Raw genomic sequence first — 19,460 nt, 5'->3', positions numbered from 1 at the left:
CACATTAAATTTTGAGAAAACGGAATTCTTTAAAGAAGAAACAAGATTCTTGGGCTTTATTCTCTCGACTAATGGAATCAAACCACAAGAAAATACAAACAACAAATTTTTACGCCAAATTCACGAACAATCATGCAAATGAACTACTACCATTATTGGAGTTATTGAAAAAAGATAAACAAAAATCCTGGGGGTGGGGGGACAGACAACAAAAAGCATTCAATAAAGTAAAAGAGCTTTTTGAAAAAGACGTTTGCCTGGCATATCCTGATCCATCCAAACCATACATCCTCCGTTGCGACGCGTCTGATTTCGCAATTGCGGGTGCACTTTCACAAATCGATAACAAAGAAGATGAACGGGTTATCATATACATTAGTAGAACGTTAAAAGCAGCAGAACTTACATATTTTATGACAGAAAAAGAATTACTCGCGATTGTATGGAGTCTGCAGAAACTTAGTACATATTTACGTGCGGCTAAAGTATATATAAAGACTGATCATAAGGCTTTAATTTTCTTATTCAAATGTAAATTCGTCGGAAATCGGATTCGTAGATGGATTCTCGGCACACAAGACTACAATATACAAATTGACCATGTATCGGGAAAAGAAAACGTAGTGGCCGACATGCTTAGTCGACATCCAACATATAATCCAGACGATAAACGAAAACCGGGAGAAATTATTATCGCAATTGTGAAAAAACAGAAATTCTCAAAAGATTTGTTTAATAAATTTAAACACTTGTCAGAGCATCAACGTGAGTATTTAAATCAATTAATTTCAAAAAACTTTGATGATAAAGATTCAAATAAATTAACTTATCTAATCAAAAACAACATTATTTACAAAAAGAATCAATCGAATTCATATAAAATCATGATTCCTAAAAACATGATAGAACAATTAATTCTTGAATCACACGAAATGCACGGCCATGTTGGCGCGAAAAAAGTCATTCGTATGTTACAAGAAGATTTCTATATAAAAAATATACAACACAACACACACAAAATAATTGCTTTTTGCGACTTATGTCAACGAAACAAAGTCTCAACTCGTACATGTGCAGCGCCCATGGAATCTATTATTCCAATAGCACCAAACGATTTATTGTTGATTTTTATGGTCCCTTACGGACGGGGCGCGGTGGAATAAAAAACATTCTCGTAACCATAGATGCATTTTCAAAATTCATAGTTCTATATCCAATACGACGACAAACTTGCACTGTAACTATAAAGAAAATTTTCTACGATTATATTCCTCAATACGGAAAACCAAAGCGCATTTCATGTGACCACGGCCTACAGTTCACTGCGAACGCGTATAGCAAAAAATTAACCGAAGAAAACATTGATTTGATCTTCTCGTCCATAAGACACCCGCAAAGTAACATCGTCGAGCGAGTAAACAAAGAACTCGGGAGGTTCTTCCGCACGTTCACGAGCGAGAAACATATCGGCTGGGTCGGATATATTAATATAATTCAAACAATAATAAATGAAACACATGATGATACGACATACATTTTACACCAATTGAATTGCATTTGAATATTAAACCTAAACGTGCATGGAAAAATTGGATCAATCTAATTAATACAGAAGATGATACTCTGTACGAGCAAAGGATTTTTCCCGCACGTGAACGTATCAAAACAAAAGCACAAAAACGTGCTGATAAATATAATCTAGAAAAACAACAACTTTTTGTTAATTTTAACGAAGGCGATGAAGTTCTTTTAAAGTCAAATAATATATCTGACATAGAGAACAAGAAAATTTCAAAATTTTTTTCAATCTACGAAGGTCCATATGAGATCCAAAGAAAAATCGGGAAAACGTCATATTTTTGATTGATCGAGATAATCAAAAGGAAAAAGGTCGTTTTCATATAAATGATTTAAAAAATATCATACAAAAGTTTAGTAGAAATAAGAATAATATCAAAATAATTTATTTGACTTTAAAAAATAAACTTCTTAATTCTCACTTAAATAATGAATCATTATAGATGATGTATCGCGCATATATCTTCTATGTTATAGAAAATAATAAATAATTAATAAATAATATTTCTATAAATTGGATGAATGTATAAATTGCAAGTCTTTGTCTGATCGCATAAAATTTGCAGATCTGAGATAATTTATATAACAATGTTTTTCTTTCTACTTATGCAAGTCCAGAATTTCCTAACATTTATTAACTCATACAAAGAATGACTGTACACTCAATAGGTTAAAATATACTTAAACTTAATAAAAAATATACAAAAAGAAGAAAAAATGACTCAATCTATAGTAAACATACCCTACAAGTATTATTCTATTTCTATACGATAATAAAAAATAAGTAATTCAGTCAAATACTTGTAGAGAAATTTATACAAAGATAAAGCATGAATTTATTGAGGGCAATACAAACACGGCTTAAGGATATTTCCTAAAGCCTAATAAAGGAATGTAGACAAAGCCACTGTCTTCTCCTTTTTTCATCAAAACACTACAATGCCGTGTCAATACCTTTAAAAGAAACTCCCACTACGAATTTGAGGGGTATAAGTTTTTTTCTGCAAATTTTGATCCATATAAGGGCAAGCTAGAGCTGACTATCGTCAGTACATTTTTGAGAGTCACAACTTTTAAGCGCTTTTAAAAAAAGAATCTATAGGCAATATGGGACGCATTTTTAAGCGCTCAAACCATACATCAGTGGTTTATCCACGTAAATTAATTTCCGGGCAGGACGTTTGGGTCCAGACTGTCCAAATTGGACAGGAGACAATCCAGCCTGGAGACCGCGAAGTTACGCCGCGAACAGCCGAAGAACGTGCACGGCTTACATATACGTGGAAGTGGCGTGGTGTTAGAATGACGTACGGTCGAGCAGTTCAGTGCGACCTACCTTCAACTCTTATAATACCGAAGGAGAGCCTCACGCCTCCTCCTATAACCACAGCACAACCAACATCTGCTACAACCCAACCAAGGATCACGGCAATCCAGTCCGTGCGCCTCAACTTGAAGCGATTGAAGAAGCTGTGATGCGAGGAGAGAGCTCATCGGATCGAGGCAAAGCTGCACGCGCTTTTCGACACACCGGCAATAACAACATCTACTACAAAGCCCTCTCCGGTGAGCGGAACCAACGGGGTACTCGACGCTCTCCTCCGTTGACCATCGCAGAAACCGAACCCCTTCGCAACTTTTGGCTATAAGTACCAAGGTTTGGCAGCGACAAGTCCACATGGACTTTGAAAGCGAGTGGAACTCGATGAAGAAGGAGGAGGCAAGGCAGAAGAGGAGTAAGTGTGGTATACAGACAACAACCTAAGGTAAAAAAAAAATGCTGCAAATGTAGCAATACATATTTTTTTAAATAAATTTACTCAATACATATTTTTTTTATCTACTTAGAAAAATAATTTTAAATTTGAATCATTTTTTCTGGAGGTGTAGTAGAAATTTCTCAACTAGTTGATAAATTTCTACTAGGGGACTATGTAATGCCCTATACACGATCCGGCGTGTAACTTCCTAGAACATATACATTTAAAAAAAAATCCTAAAAAACATCCAACTCTGCCTATACAGCGAGCGCACGGAATATTTCGGCCGTCCCCACTCTTTTCACCTCCTACGAAACCAGCAGCTACGCAGTAGTCAACGCAGCGACGGCAGGCCATCGACGCGCATGTGTGCGTGCGCGTCCCCCTTCTCTCTCCAGCTACCAAGCCAGCATTAGCAGCAGCGCGTTGCCTAACAGTATTTATATGTATATGTGAGCGTAAGCGAGCGACGGCGAGTCGTGCGCATCCGAGTATGTTTGTATGAATGATAAATGTAAATATGAATGAATGATAGTATGATTGTGTGAATGTGCGAATATTTTCGGCGGCTCGATCAGCGCTCGCTTAGCGCCCTATAAAAGGCCATGCGAGGCCTGTGTTCAATCACTAGCGGCAGCATTTTCAAGCGCCCTAGTCTACTCTGGCTGCACTTTTAAGCGCCTTAGTATATATACAGAAATCTACTGCAAAATTAAGCGTAGAATTTAATAATTATAAAATTCGAGCAGCACTTTTAAGCGCTCTAACACATACTCTACTGCAAAATTAAGTGCAGAATTTAATAATATTTAATAATCGCATAGCAGAAGTCTTCATCAAAAAATAAACAAAATTGTAACTAAATCTGATTTAAAAAGAATAATAGCAATAATAGGCATTATTCTTATGTTAAATTATTTTTGTTAATATACACACTATTTTAAATATAAACAAGAGTTTATAATTATTGCGTTGCATATCTATTACCCACAATCCCGGACCTACTATTATTATTATTATTTAATTCATTTAAAATCAATTTTCTTTTTATATTATTCGTTAAATAATAATTTAAAGTAAAATCGATTTATTCCAAATCTGAATTCGGATCCACGGTTCAGATTTGCAAATGTTTATTACTTTTTCTAATAAATATTAGACTTATTATTTCCTTTATTAAAATATAATATTAAAAAAGTACAAAGGACCAGTAAGAAAAAGTGATGAGCGTTTCAGTGCAATAAAGACTTTTTACGTCCGTAATCGAGGCACAAAAAAATTCATTTTCTTCAGTTTTCGATTTATTACTGAAAAAATAAGTCAACTCACTTGAAATTTTAATGGGATATAGTCTAACACGTGGCCAATCGACATAATTTTTTTGTGAGGTTATGATGTTTAGTTTCAGAGATATAAATTTAGAGAAAAAAACACCTTTTTCATTTTATCTGCCGAACAAAGCGGTCGATTCCGAGGAACAAACAAGGAAAAGTAGGTAAATTTATTCTCATTTAAATGCAGTTTAGCTGAATTATTTGTAATAATGGGATCATAGAAAAAAACGCAAAATAGTGTTTTTCAAAAAATGGCCATTATAAAATAGCTGGGAAAATAAAAAAGAACTGTTTTTCCCGAATTCAGAATCTAAAACTAAATATGCATGTCAAATTTTATTGACATTGACGGAGTAGATCTAGAAATATTACGGCACACACACACACACACATCCATACGGCCATTTTCTAAAAATACTTGATTTGAACTTCTAACACGCCAAAAAGTGTTTTCTAGAAGTTTTGTCGAAACTCAAAATGTTACTATTACAAAGCTTCCTCTAGGAGGAAGCAAATCTTTATCTGTTTTCTTGTGCTCCCGCAGGCGCGTCATAAATAAAACTCCTTACCATAACTCCAATTTCATCAGTTTATAGAAACTCCATTTACAAAAATATTTCACTAATGCACAAAAGGTTCAAGGAGCTCATTAATATGCTATGATCTTTTATAGCACTGCGTGGAATAAATCCTCACCTATATCTGCTACGCTGTGCCTCCCAACACAGGTGCGCAACACTTAGCGCCTTACATGCACTAGGATTTTTCTTGATTCGTAGGATTTGGCGCGATCACCAACGTTTGGGAAAACGCGGAGGAGAGGGAAAAATTATTACTCACAATAGATACAGTTTTATTGCACTCTAAATTTCGTCAAGCTCCTCCCTACAACGCGGTGGCTGCAAGGTTTCCCGCGCACAATGTAGCCTGTAGGGCTTATGCTTGCACGCACTTTTGCAGCAGACTGCAGGCCAGCCGGCCCACGTCCACTCTTATAACACTGTCACAGTAAACCACTTGTTAATGTAATTGGGTCATAGTTTGCACAAAATAGGTCACATGATTTTAGGACTTTATTTTATAATCTTAACACCATCAATGTTAAAATCCAAAGTCAGAATTTTATTTAGATGTAAGAGCGTTTTAACACATGCTTTAATCCTTGCTTAATACCTAAGCATGAGAACTCTGCCTTTGACTGATCCGTATCCAACATTTCGTCAACTGTGTACTGAACACTTGAGATATGTAGAAAAGTACCTGAATTAAATGAAATTTAAGGTAAAAATCTTTTTATTTAAAACCTCATAGTGTTGCCTAATTTTGATTTTCATTTCACACATACAGGTATGGTGGATCGAACGCATTAAAAAATGATTAGGTTACATTTTACAAATTGACTCATGGCCGACGCTGGCACACTCAATTACATTCAGCAGTTTTTAAGTCGTTTGAATTGTAAAAGATGTTTGCTTATTGTCATTAATATAATTATACGTTGTATGACGTAACATTATAAAATTATGACTCTTGATTTTGATTCAGATGTGATTGCAAATTGTCCTCACTAGTTATGGTATGGCTCGACATTATTTCCTTCTCGTCAAATCTTGGTATATCAACTTCTCCAATCGGATTAAAATTACCATGTTGAGCTGGAAGAGATTTATGTAAATGGTGCTGTTCGGGTTATGTAAGAGCGGGAGGGGAGATTTGAATTTTGCGCCGTAGCGCTGCGAGCGCTGCAAGAAGTACGTAGATTTGTTAAATTAGTTGTTTAAAGTGCTATGAATTTGTACCTAGCCACCCGATTGCATCGCTTTTTAAATGGAGCAGCGGCACCATTTGCCTGTTATTCCAGTGACCCTTTCAAATACCTGATTTGATAAATTCGAAATTCACTTATTTTTAATTATTAATTACTTGAATTATACTGCAATAATTTACTTTTGTCTTACGTTTTATTTTACAGGTAGCGGTCAAGAAATTTAAGACAATATTTCCTGTTTCATCACACGTTTCTTTTGTTCACGAAATCATAAATGCCGTTTTGGAGAAACCAGATCATCATAGGAATAAGACTTCACAACTTCTTGCACAACTGTTATCTCATGAATGCATAATATTATCGCATTTTAAAAAAGGGTTTGTAAAAATAAGATACTAATTTATTTAAAAAAAAAAACTAGAATCATGCAAAAGTTTGTCCGACCCGAGCTTGGAGCTTTGGTGGACCCGCAAGCAATATGAGCTTGCATGCTTTTTTTCGATCTGTTGGCTCATAATATATACTCCTTAATCTTTTAGTACGCTTTATACACTTTTATAGTAGGTAGGCACGAATCGAACATTTATAATCACAAGTAATTTTCGTTGACCGATTATCTCTATTGATATAAAATAATGAGGTATAGAATAATTTTGATCCTGGTCATAGACGATGTTCTATTTATAATTTTAATGGCTGTTTTATAGCCTGCAGAGGACGTGGCTTAGCTTTTTATGTTTAAGTGTAAAACCCGTTTGAAGAAAATGTCTAGCATTTAAAGTTTCTGATGATGAGGTCCAGCTACTGTGATTCATAGCTTTCGGTGCGTAAATGTGAATATTAGTTCAGGATGGTGTCTTATAGTTTTTTTGACGGGATTTAGGTGGTATGCTTCGTTATGTTTAGCGTATATGTGAAAACAGATTATATTGCAAAAAAAAAAAATGGTCTTTAAAACCAAGGCACCGTCCATAATTAATATTCACTTCTACACGCCAAAAAAAAAAAACGGTTACCATTTTCCGTACAATATTTGTAGATTCTCCTACGTTGACTCAATCCCTCGGTGGGTATTCAAAAAATAGATTGATGTTGACTCTATCGGTCTTCTCCAAAAGTTGTGTGTAAGGAAAGAGAAAAAATCACAATAGTTATTTCTATTTTCTTCCTACGACGTTTGGTGGTCAATGCCACCCTCATCAGGAAACTGTTTATTCATAGTTAATATTATGTACAAGAGGTCTTATTCAACGTTTAACAATAGCGAATCGTTAGGAAAAGTTACTGTAGTCGATCGTTGGTATATACATGGATATCACGGGATATGTCTCGTCCTCGCCGGACGGCAGGGGAAGAGGAGATAGAGGTGTCGATTTTGCACGGCTTATATATTGTGCGGGAAATCGAGCAGTTTGTTGACATTTTTTCTATACCGACGTCACAATTTTGACGTCAATCGCTTTCGTTTTATTTTCGTTTCAGTCGGTGTATTAAATGAGTGAGTTGCTGTGTATCTTCTTTCTTATGAATACGTTCGTTTGCATGTGGATGTGTACCATTTTAGAGATAAATCTTTTTTTTTTTAATCTGATTCTTTGTCAAAACAATCGTCAAAAAAAGCATTGAAAAGAGGTACGCGCAAATCGCACAGAAATCGAAAATACCTCTCGATCAAATTTTGCTAGTTTGTGAAATACTTATGGAAAACACTTGTTTTTAATTCAACGATAAATTCTGCAGACAACTCTTTGGTACTCTAATGAGCTTTCCATTCTTGGGGCTATTCGCAGACGTTGTCATGGATAACCTCGAGATCGATTGTTTATCAAAATATCTTCCCAACCGATTTTCTTTTTTCGATATGTTGACATCATCAATATTTTACTTCAATTGGTCTCTTTATCTTTTATGTCAAATGTCAAATTTGTTGGAATTAAATGTGTGATTACAGTTTTTTTTTTGGTGCTCGGAGATTACATATTATTTTTTTATTCTCTATGTTCTTTAGTGCGTATGAAAACATTTCTTTTTGCTTGCCCTACGTACGTGGCAGAGCAGTCATTACATTTTAGTTTAAAAATAACATTGTGTTTGATGGGGTTGAATGTGGAAGTAGGCGACAATGGAGAAGGCTCAATAAATTTACACAAAATTGTGACTGTACAATTTATTGAGTGAGGTGAGACGAGGCGAGATGCGATGATACGTGCTGGTCAACGGTTCGGACGAGAAAGATAACAGGATCTATTCGAACCAGAGCAGTTGCTCTATAGAATGTACAATTCAGAATTACTACACTAGTACATGTTTAAAATTTAGTCCGCGCGAATATTCAAATTACTTAGCTGCTAACGCAATAACAATTATTAACTAAAACCCGTAAAAGTTATATCAGTTTTCATGATTTTTTTTCTCCTTGCCTTTTATTATGATATTACACATTTCGCTGTTAATTTTTTAAACTGTATTAATGTTGTTTCTTTTAAAACTATGACTAATACCCATACCTGCAGAGGTAAGCAGTGTTATCTGCGTGCAGCTAGTATTACAATTTTATATATATATATATGTGTGTGTGTGTGTGTGTGTGTGTGTGTGTGTGTGTGTGTGTGTGTGTTTTATGTGGCGTAGGCAAAGCAAGCTCTGCACAAGTGTCCCTCTGACACTGGAACCCCACAGGTACTATCGTTGAACAATACTTCCGTGGGGCCCGTTAACTAGCCTTTTATTTTAGACCTAACCCTGGGGTAAGGTTCAGTGAACCTAACCCATGACAATAGCTGTTGTCATCAATGACTCAGGGGTCACCCTAGCCTGAAGGTACCGCTTGAGTCCCTCTCGTTCCATTTCGTATCGCGAACAGTTGCAGAAGACATGTTCTGCATTTTCGTTTGTTTCCAAACATACTGGGCAATTTGGATTATCCTCTATCTTGAACCGGTGTAGGTAGACTTAAAAGCACCTATGTCCGCTCCAAAACTGCGTAAGGTAGTAATTTACTTCCTCGTGTCGTTTATTGGTCCAGCTAACAATACATGGTATGAGGCGGTGCGTCCATCGCCCATTTCTACTGGAGTCCCATCGTATTTGCCAGTCAACTAGGGTTTGTTCCTTTGCGGATTTCCAAACTTGAGTATTGTCACCACGCCGGCTCGCTTCGTATATATTCTTTCGTTCTGTTGCTAGAAGGTCAATAGGCGGCATACTTGAAATAACGCACACTGCATCTTCTGATACTGTTTGGTAAGCAGAAGCGACCCGCAATGCACTTCTCCTATAAATTTTTGACAGCTTTCGTGCATAGGACTTCACCAACATAGCGTCCGCCCATATTGGGGCACCATATAACATAATTGATGTAGTTACACTGGCTAGGAGTAACCTTCGGCCCTGCGTTGGCCCACCTACATTTGGCATTAGTCGCGATAGTGCAGCACTGACTTTTGCTGCCTTATTGCTCGCCCTATCAAGATGCTGCTTAAACGTTAGTCTGGCGTCTATGGTGATTCCCAGGTACTTAATGGTCGGCTGAGTTTATTCCGTGTCCGTCCACTGACAGCGTTATTGTCTCTATTTTCTTTCTACTGGATATAAGAATAGCCTCCGTTTTATGGCTAGCAAGCTCAAGTCCAGTCTGCTTTAGTCAATCGTGGATTATACTTACTGCCTCGCTTAGCGATTTCCGTCCCCTCTTCCTTTTGCTTTGCTACTACCACTACTGCAATGTCATCTGCAAACCCTACAACTGTTGCACCTTCGGGTAGCTCTAGCCTAAGTACGCCATCGTACATGATGTTCCACAATAGTGGGCCGAGCACTGACCCTTGTGGGACCCCTCCGGTTACTTGATATTCCGTGCCGCTCTCTGTGTCATACAAAAGGGTTCTGTCTTTCAGGTAGTCAGACATAATACTTCTTATATATGCGGGTACCTCTTTTTTCCGTAGTGCCTCCTGTATCTTGCCCCAGCTGGCTGAGTTAAACGCATTTTTAACATCCAGTGTAATAATAGCACAGTACTTCTTGGATCCTCCTTTTCATCTTTTTCCTTCTGTTGCAGTTTTAGCGGTGTCAACTGCGAAGCTTATGGCATCAAGAGTGGAGCGTTTTTTTCCTGACGCCGTATTGATATTCCGCAAGTCCGCCTGGTTTTTGACTTCGTCCATTCTAACGCCGATTATACGCTCTAAGATCTTGCCCGGGGTGTCCAGCGTTCAGAGTGGTCTGTATAAGGAAGCTTCTCCAGCCTATCTCCTTTTGGTAGTAGCACTAGGCGTTGCTTGTTCCAGTTCGTAGGAAACGTCCCTTCTTTAAGACATGAGTTGTACAAGTCCACAAAGACATCGGGGCGTGCCTGTAAAGCTTGTTTCAAAGCAATATTGGGTATGCCATCCAGGTCTGGAGCCTTGATGTTCCAAATTCTTTCGCATGCAGCCAGTAATTCCTCCGTGGTGATTGCTGGAATGGTTTCTTCATTTGTCTCCGCTTAAGGAATAGCTGTTACTTCTAGTTAAAAGGGAAACAGTGTGGTCTCAATACGATCCATCAATTCCGGGCTTTTAGGAGAGGGGGATATAACCTGCCTTTATCTTCTTCATTACCACTTGGTACGGTCGCCCCCAGGGGTCCAGCTCAACCTCGTCCTGTAACTCTTTCAGGCACCGTCGTTTATTCTCTCCGATTTTCCTCTTGAGTATCCGTTTAGCATTCTTCATTTCTTTATTTAGGGCGTCTAGTATTTCTTTACCACGACCAGTCTTCTCCCGTCTTCTGATTCGATGACACTCTTTGTGTGCCGCGTCGATTTCTTTATCCCACCAGTATATTAGCGGTTGTCTATTGTTGGAGGTTCTCGTTGGCATTGTAGCGTCACAGGCTCAGGTAATATTTCCCATTATCTGCACGACCTTATCATTCGCAGATCCAGACAGCTTTATTTCTTCTAGAGCCATCAGGAATGTCTCCTTATCATAATCCTTCGTTTTCCGACCGACTCTTTTTGTCGTTGCCCTCCCGTTAGATCTCTGTTTTAATATTCTTATCTCCATTATTATCGCTTGGTGGTCACTTCCAACAGCGCTTGTCCTCTTTCGTTCGTCCTTTGGCTGCCCGACTTTACTGCCCAGTGTGTGTGTGCAGTACTGGTATTACCATTAGGACGATAACACAGAAGCTCTGGCTGCGAGCTCCAATATTTTTGTTTTTATAATTTAATTTAAATGAAATTTTTTTTAAGTGTCAAAAAAAAAAAATGTTGGAGCTCACAGCTAGAGTTTTCGTGTTATCATCCTGATGATAACAACAGTACTGGCCCTCGTTATGTGAAATTTATAAATTTTACTTATTTTAAACAACTTATCATAAATATATTAGAGGTTACTCTATACTATTTATAACTATCAGCTTTATTACAAATACTGAGCTGAAATCACCTGATAATCAGCTGACGTTTTGGCATGATTATCAGCTGATTTTCAGTAGATTGTCGTCTGATTTTTTTCAGTAGGGCTGCCACTGTCGTGACTAAAGATTAGGCCTGTTACACGCAAAAAGGAACAGAAACAAATAAATACTGACCCAACATGTTAAATAAGTATTATCCCGTAATGCAGGAATAATGCTATTGCGAAACAGGTCCCGTTGTTTATTATTTTCTAATCGTATTATTAACATGTTATTATCATTACAATCCCTAAAATCTTTTATACACAAATCAATGGTCATTAAAATTCAACATTATTTTTTACTGCAGCAGATCAATGAAAGTATTCGAATGAAACTGAGTAGTTTTATTTAGATTATGCAATTGACGAATCTGAAAAATTGATCTGTTATCAAAGAATACGAATTTCATCTATAAAGCATGGTCAGTATATTAAAAATACCATCTGATAACGCAACCGGTAATTAGAACAGGAAAAAAAGATGATGTTTCCTCTCATCGTCAAGTCTTACCCCATTACAGTTAAATTAATTTATCCACAATATTTGTATATCTGCATACTTTGTGTGTGTATGTGTGTCTATGTGTGTGTTCATCAGCGAACCTTTAAATATCGGCAAGTGTCTTATGTGAAAAGCAAAGCGTTTCGCCTTTAGTGATGTTTAGAGAGTAGCTTCGACTTTGGTATTTTGTTCACGGCGTAGAAGCAAGCATAACCGAATAGAGTCTGTTATTAATCTTGGCTTTAATTCTGTCTGGATCATTTATAGTCGTGCATAAATACATGAATTTGTCACCTTTTCAAAAGTAAAATTTACGGCTCTAAGATCTCCATCTTCCTTGTCAAAGTCCACTTTACCCATGATCATATATTTTTTTAAAGAGAATTTCCGCATTTCTTGTTTCCGTTTCACCATTATCGCACACTATATCCAAGTCATATGCATATTGAAGAATCTGCGTTGTTTTATTAGGAGTTACTCGAACCTGACGATTTTCGAACTTACAAGGAAAGGTACCCAACCCGAACTCGCCGATTTTGATGATTTTCATATATGTTGTAGAACATAAAAAAATAAGAGACACGTATTTTTTTTTATCGGCTAATTTTCACTTTTAAGGGGTAAAAACCTCCCGTAAAGTTAACCCCCAAAAAGCGTTTTTTTTAAATATCTCGGCTTAAAATTAATATTTTTCAATGAAACAAATTGGAGGTTATTTCTTACTAAAAGAGCAAGTATTTCATGGTGATTTGAAGAGTAAGAGTAGCATCCCCTATTTTTTAGGGGTTGAAAACATATATTTTTTGGCATAATTTTATAATAAAAATGTTTAAACCGACTAAAAAAAATTGGAAAAAATGTTTAAACATCCTTAATAACAAAATTTAGTTGACGTCTTTCGGTGTTTTCATAAATATTACTCCTAAGGGGGTAAACCACCCTTAACACAAAATAACTGTAAATATGTAATTCAATACATAATATTTCGTAGAAAGTTTGTATATAGAGGTTTTCGAGGTCGCTGATTACAAATCTGTTATCAGATTTTGAAAATTCAAAATGGCGGAACCAATAGGACGGAAATATCGAAAAAAAATTTTATATAATAAAAAAGTTTTAAACGACTAAAAAAAATGGAAAAAATTTGTAAACATCTATAATAAACAAATTAAGTTTTTCGATTTTTTCATAGATACTACCCTTTAGGGGGTAAACCACCCCTAACACAAAATAACTATAAGTATACTTCAATCCATAATATTTTGTAGAAGGTTTGTATATAAGGGTTTTCGAGATCGCTCTTTGCAAATCTGATATCAGATTTTGAAAATTCAAAATGGCGGAACCAATGTGGTGGACGAAAATGTCGAAAAAAAATTTTAACTTTCATAAAAACTTGTTATAAATGTGTGATCTTTGTAGCCTGTACATGTGAACTAAAGAGCCTTAAACCCTAAACTCCTAAAGAACAAATAGGCTAAATGGTTGTGCTTTTTAACCAAACCACCTCAAATTCCTAAATTTGTAAACAAGAAAATTCTGTGTGTGAAGCAGTTTTATAATTTCCGTAGAAATTGTTATCAGAATGTTATTGAAATTCCTTTATTGTAAATTCAACTTATAATGTATTTTTGTTTATAATATTAGAGTATAATAATAATCTACAATCTTGTATCTTTTGCCATAGTGCATTTTTTGTATTGAGCATAAAATATATTATTTTACGATGTTTTTACAATAATGGTAGTCCTCATAAAAGTGTTTAAAGCACAATGCTTTTTTGCACGAACCACATCGTACAATTGCAATGTTTGTGCACCCTTCTATTTCACAATGTGTTGCACAAGACTTTCCAAAACTGAAATCTATAGGATTATCAAATTTATCTGGTTTTTCATTGACGTAACCGCTTTTATACCAGGAATATTTAAACAAATCTATATATCTCGGTGAAGACAGTTGGTTGTGAACCAATGATTGAAGTTTAATTATATTATTTCTCACATGTAAATTCATATCATGATCCATTAACATTACATTATCAGAAAATGTTCGGACAAAGTTTTTCCAAATACGGAATCCATAGACATCAAGTGGTTGTATTTTTCCTGTGGTTCCAGTTGGAATTTTTTTATGTTAATAATTTTATTTTGTGGCATTGTTTCTTCTATAACTTTGTCACAATGACCACTCCAAGAATCAAGTAATAGTATTGAGTGATGGCCTACATAGGGATAAAATATTTTTTCCAACCAGATTTTGAAGTGATCTGCAATTAAACGACTTACTAATTAACTGATCAACGATATTACAATGTAAAAATTGTTATTAGTTCCCTTACTTGTTGTTAATTTTCCAGATTTGGATGCTTCCACGTACACGTTTTCTGGTCTAAATATGTTTTGTTCTACAATAGGGCCAAACTTGCCACTTGGTTCCTTTAAAATAAGAAATAGCGGTGATAACAGTTGTCCAGTAGCTGATATTAGTGGCTGTATAGTATAACTATGCGTTGTTGCTGAAATTGACTGTACCAGACATTGCACTTGCTTTTCTCCTTCTACTGCTAATGTTCTTCCAGAATGCATTTCTAGCTGAAATCCGCTCTGATCTGTATTATACAAATTTTCGAGTCCAATCCTTGGTATACACGATTTAACGTCATCGATAAATGCTTCAGCTTTAGCCGTAAGTTCTGCACTACTTTCTAGTGTTTTTCTTGTTATGAACTTATTTATTTTCCTAGAAACTATTCGGTGTGCTTGCTTAAAGTTGAGTAACCAATGTTTAGAAGCTTTGAATCTAATATCATCAAAACCAATTTCTTTTTTAGCTTGTAAGGCCCATCGAATTATATCTTCATCATGGATAATTGAACCACTGTCGAGAGCTGCTTGAAAATTATCCAGGGTATACTGACAAATTTGTGCTACTTTTTCTCTATACGTGCCACCTTTATTAATTGAATGAGCCCAACGACGTAGCTGACTAATAGATGATACTTTTTTGAATCTGTTTTGCACTGTTTTGAGACTTAAATTTTGCTTCGTTTTGCTACTTCTCCAAAATTCTACAGCTCTTTTTTTGTATTCAAAATCTAGTTCTTCATTATCTGCTGTACATTGATTTGTTGGTGCTATATCCGGATCAGGAAAATGATGTTGCACTTCATCTTCAATTATTTCCACATTATGGTCTTTATACTCTTCTTGAAAATCCAAAGAGTCATCAGTAATCATTTTTACATCGTTGAAATCATGTGTTGCATCTATTAAAATTTCTTTTATTTTTTCGGCCAACTCTGTTTCGTGATAATTCGTGACACTATCTGGTATGTTTAACGCTTGAAAGTATGCTAATAATAAGTTTAGAACGTTTAACGGATTAATTTTCATTTTTCAATCTAAAATGAAAACAAGCGGTAAAATTTATACAAGCTGTGTTTTTGCATGTAAGGCACGACTGCTACATTTCTACCAGAATAAAACGAGTGAATGTAAATTGAATCAAATCATTAATTTATGCATTGGAGAAGAATTCTCGTTCCACTTTGTGATGTTCGGAAAACTCTATTTTTGGTTTTATTCAACTTTTATTCACTTTGAAATTGAATAATGTAAATATATATAAAATCACTAAAGAAAATTTTCTACAACTGTATGATACCACTGACAAACAAAAAGACGTACTATTCGTACTTTCCGGCATCGAACTAGAATACCCACAAAACTCACTCACTGCCTAAAAAATAACACAGGCAGCTGAGGTAAACACTCGATGAAAACAATCTAAAAAAAGAACATACTGATTCGCACATATTGTCAACAACTTTTATGAGTGAAAGACATTTATCTGTGGAATTATCATTGAATGTACGATAACATTCATTAAACTAATGAATGCATATAAAATTCCCTTTCAATAACAACGTGTTCTTTAATTGCAAATGAAGTTCGAGTATTAATATTCTTTTATGTATTTTTACCAATAACAAAAATTATCATAGTAATATAATAATAATAATAAGAAGAAGAAGAATAAGCATAATTGCAATAGCAATAATAACAGTAATACTGATAATAGCAATGATAATGAAAAATAATAATAATAATCAGAATAATATTTATTATTAAATTTAGATTTTTTGATAAATTCATTAAATCGTATCAAATAGTATTATTATGGAATTCCAGACTGTAAATATTTTACTATAGATACAATAATCATTACTTCGAGAATTCATCTAAAAAACGTTTGGCTTACGAAATAATTGTAACAATGAAAAACTCCCAAGTTTGACAACATTAAATTTTATTACAAAACGCAAAAGAGTTTGATAAACTAATTTTATTAACCTATGTTTTTTCATTTGCAAAAAAGTGTGGACTTTTTGAATTTATAAAATTATATAATTATGCAATTTATGAAATACTTTATAATTTATGAAATTACTTTTGAAATTATGCTAATTTATAAAAGCAGAAAAATAAATAATCTTTCATTGAAACATAAAACGAGACGTTATTTGTTACATACAAAATGATAGAATAAAATATCGGTAATATGTCTATACTCGTGTCTACGGTAAAGCATAGGCCTTCGGCTTGTCTGGAGGTTAGGGGTTTGGAGTCGTTTGGTTAAAATGCACAACCATTTAGCCTATTTGTTCTTTAGGGGTTTAGGGTTTAAGGCTCTTTAGTTCACATGTACAGGCTACAAAGATCACACATTTGTAAACAAGTTTTTTTGAAAGTTAAAATTTTTTTTCGATATTTCCGTCCACCATATTGGATCCGCCATTTTGAATTTTCAAAATCTGATAACAGATTTGTAATCAGCGACCTCGAAAACCTCTATATACAAACTTTCTACGAAATATTATGTATTGAATTACATATTTACAGTTATTTTGTGTTAGGGGTGGTTTACCCCCTTAGGGGTAATATTTATGAAAACACCGAAAGACGTCAACTAAATTTTGTTATTAAGGATGTTTAAACATTTTTTCCAATTTTTTTTAGTCGGTTTAAACATTTTTATTATAAAATTATGCCAAAAAATATATGTTTTCAACCCCTAAAAAATAGGGGATGCTACCCTTACTCTTCAAATCACCATGAAATACTTGCTCTTTTTGTAAGAAATAACCTCCAATTTGTTTCATTGAAAAATATTAATTTTAAGCCGAGATATTTAAAAAAAACGCTTTTTGGGGGTTAACTTTAGGGGAGGTTTTTACCCCTTAAAAGTGAAAATTAGCCGATAAAAAAAAATACGTGTCTCTTATTTTTTTATGTTCTACAACATATATGAAAATCATTAAAATTGGTGAGTTCGGGTTGGGTACCTTTCCTTGTTAGACAATTCTGATTATGATCGAGCCAGGGGCTGCCGCCCTTGTTGCACTGCTCCTTGACCTTGTAACGGTCTGACGTCATACCAACTGCAGCTGTACTTTTCCGCTAGTGACAGACACATGCCGCAATTTTTGGCCATATCGCGACACCTGGGAAATCAGATCAGTGACGTTTTAATACAGCATATGAGAGTAGAAAGAACGTCAATCACCTGCAGATAACAATTGTTCGGATTTTCGAGAGGCTTGGAACCTTCCCTGGCACAGTTATGTTTGGTTGGAGCGACTTATACTAGAATTCAGTGTCATCGCAGTAGATTGTATTGGCGAACAGCTGAGCGTTAACACTTGTGACTCGGTCTTCGATGTTAAAATTACAGACGAAGCAGGTGTAGACGATGAATTGCTGCAAAAGAGAGTGAAAATTGTATCGAGCTGTTCGCTCTTTTATCGATGATTGCTTGTATATTACGCTATACGTATCTCTATGATCCCTTGATTCGTATGGTCTTCTTAATGCTGGACGAGACGAGAATCATCTTAGAATTGGTGGCATTGATGGTTCAACAGAAAGCTGGTCCACCCCTTCGAAGATGTCGTGGGTCCACCTGTACCCGTCGACGCACCAGTCGCAGGAGCAGTTGGAGGAATCGCACTACATGTAAGGGCTGTGCGTGCTGCAGTCAAAGAAGGTGAAATTAGTAGTGTATAGCAGACTTGGCGCTGGTCGAGTCCTTCACGTTGACGTCCGCGCCATTTTCTATCAGCAGCCTCCTCGCGCCGTGGTTGTCCGCCAGCATGGAAATATGCAGCAGCGTGTAACTTTTTAAGGCATGTTGATGCTGTCCTAGTCTGCTCAAGCAGGACCTTCGCGCTGGCGGAGCAGCTAAGCGCGATGACCGTCTTCGGCGACGTGCTCTCCGCGTTGTTCTTCCCGGCCATCTACATACTCACACTCACGCGCACACAAAAACGATGAATAAAAAAATTCAAAACTGAATAATAGTCGAGAATGTATAACTTTATTACCTTCACGAGAGTTAGGCCTACATAAAGGGGTGGTGAAAAGAGGCGTCTACAGTCCTAAATTGAGGGGGGGGGGGGGATAAATTGAGGGAGAAAATTTCTGAACGGCAGCGGCAAACTTTTTTTAAAATATAGAGAGATTATTATTGAAAAACAGTAATTTTTTCTCCGGATGTCTTTTAAATATTCTCCCAGTTTCCATAATTATCATACAAAATATAATTTAGTTATAACGATGTAAAAAGGAACAGAAGTAAATATCTTTTTTTTTTCAGCTTGGATAAAATAGTTGAAGCTTCTGGTGATCTAATAATAGATATTCCGAAATTATGGAAATATTTCGCCAAAATTTTAGGTAAGCCACTATGTTACTTTTTTATTAAGGAGGTTCTATCGATAATGGATCTAACATAACGATTTGGAGGCTCTGAAAGGCGAGAAAAACATACTTTAATATTTTCAATTTTAACATTGAGTCTTATGGGGAGTCACTTCCTTTACGCTATATAAAACGAACTAACAGTACGATGCTTTCGAAATTTTTTTCATAGGTTGAAAAACGAATTAGGAATAGATTTTAACGTTAAAAATGATCGATCATGGGTTCAAAGTCTTAAAAAATGAATCATCATACAAAAAATATCGCAATTTTTTTCCGGCGGTCATTTGGCAACGTTGCACGCAGTCCAACG

The 19,460-nt window shown here is 35.6% G+C and overlaps 1 protein-coding gene across 1 annotated transcript in view; it reads left to right on the top strand.

The window, feature by feature from the left end:
• Nucleotides 1-19,460, top strand: part of Eif4g (eukaryotic translation initiation factor 4 gamma) — a 163,969-nt gene that overhangs the window by 93,455 nt on the left and 51,054 nt on the right. The window contains 2 exon segments of the mRNA NM_001167859.1: nucleotides 6,645-6,817; nucleotides 19,044-19,123. Coding sequence (NP_001161331.1) covers nucleotides 6,645-6,817; nucleotides 19,044-19,123 — 253 coding nt within the window.

Source organism: Nasonia vitripennis (assembly GCF_009193385.2).
Source record: "Nasonia vitripennis strain AsymCx chromosome 1 unlocalized genomic scaffold, Nvit_psr_1.1 chr1_random0002, whole genome shotgun sequence".
Lineage (NCBI taxonomy): Eukaryota > Metazoa > Arthropoda > Insecta > Hymenoptera > Pteromalidae > Nasonia > Nasonia vitripennis.
The sequence above is the reverse complement of the archived record's forward strand: the minus strand, read 5'-3'. Positions and strand labels throughout refer to the sequence as shown.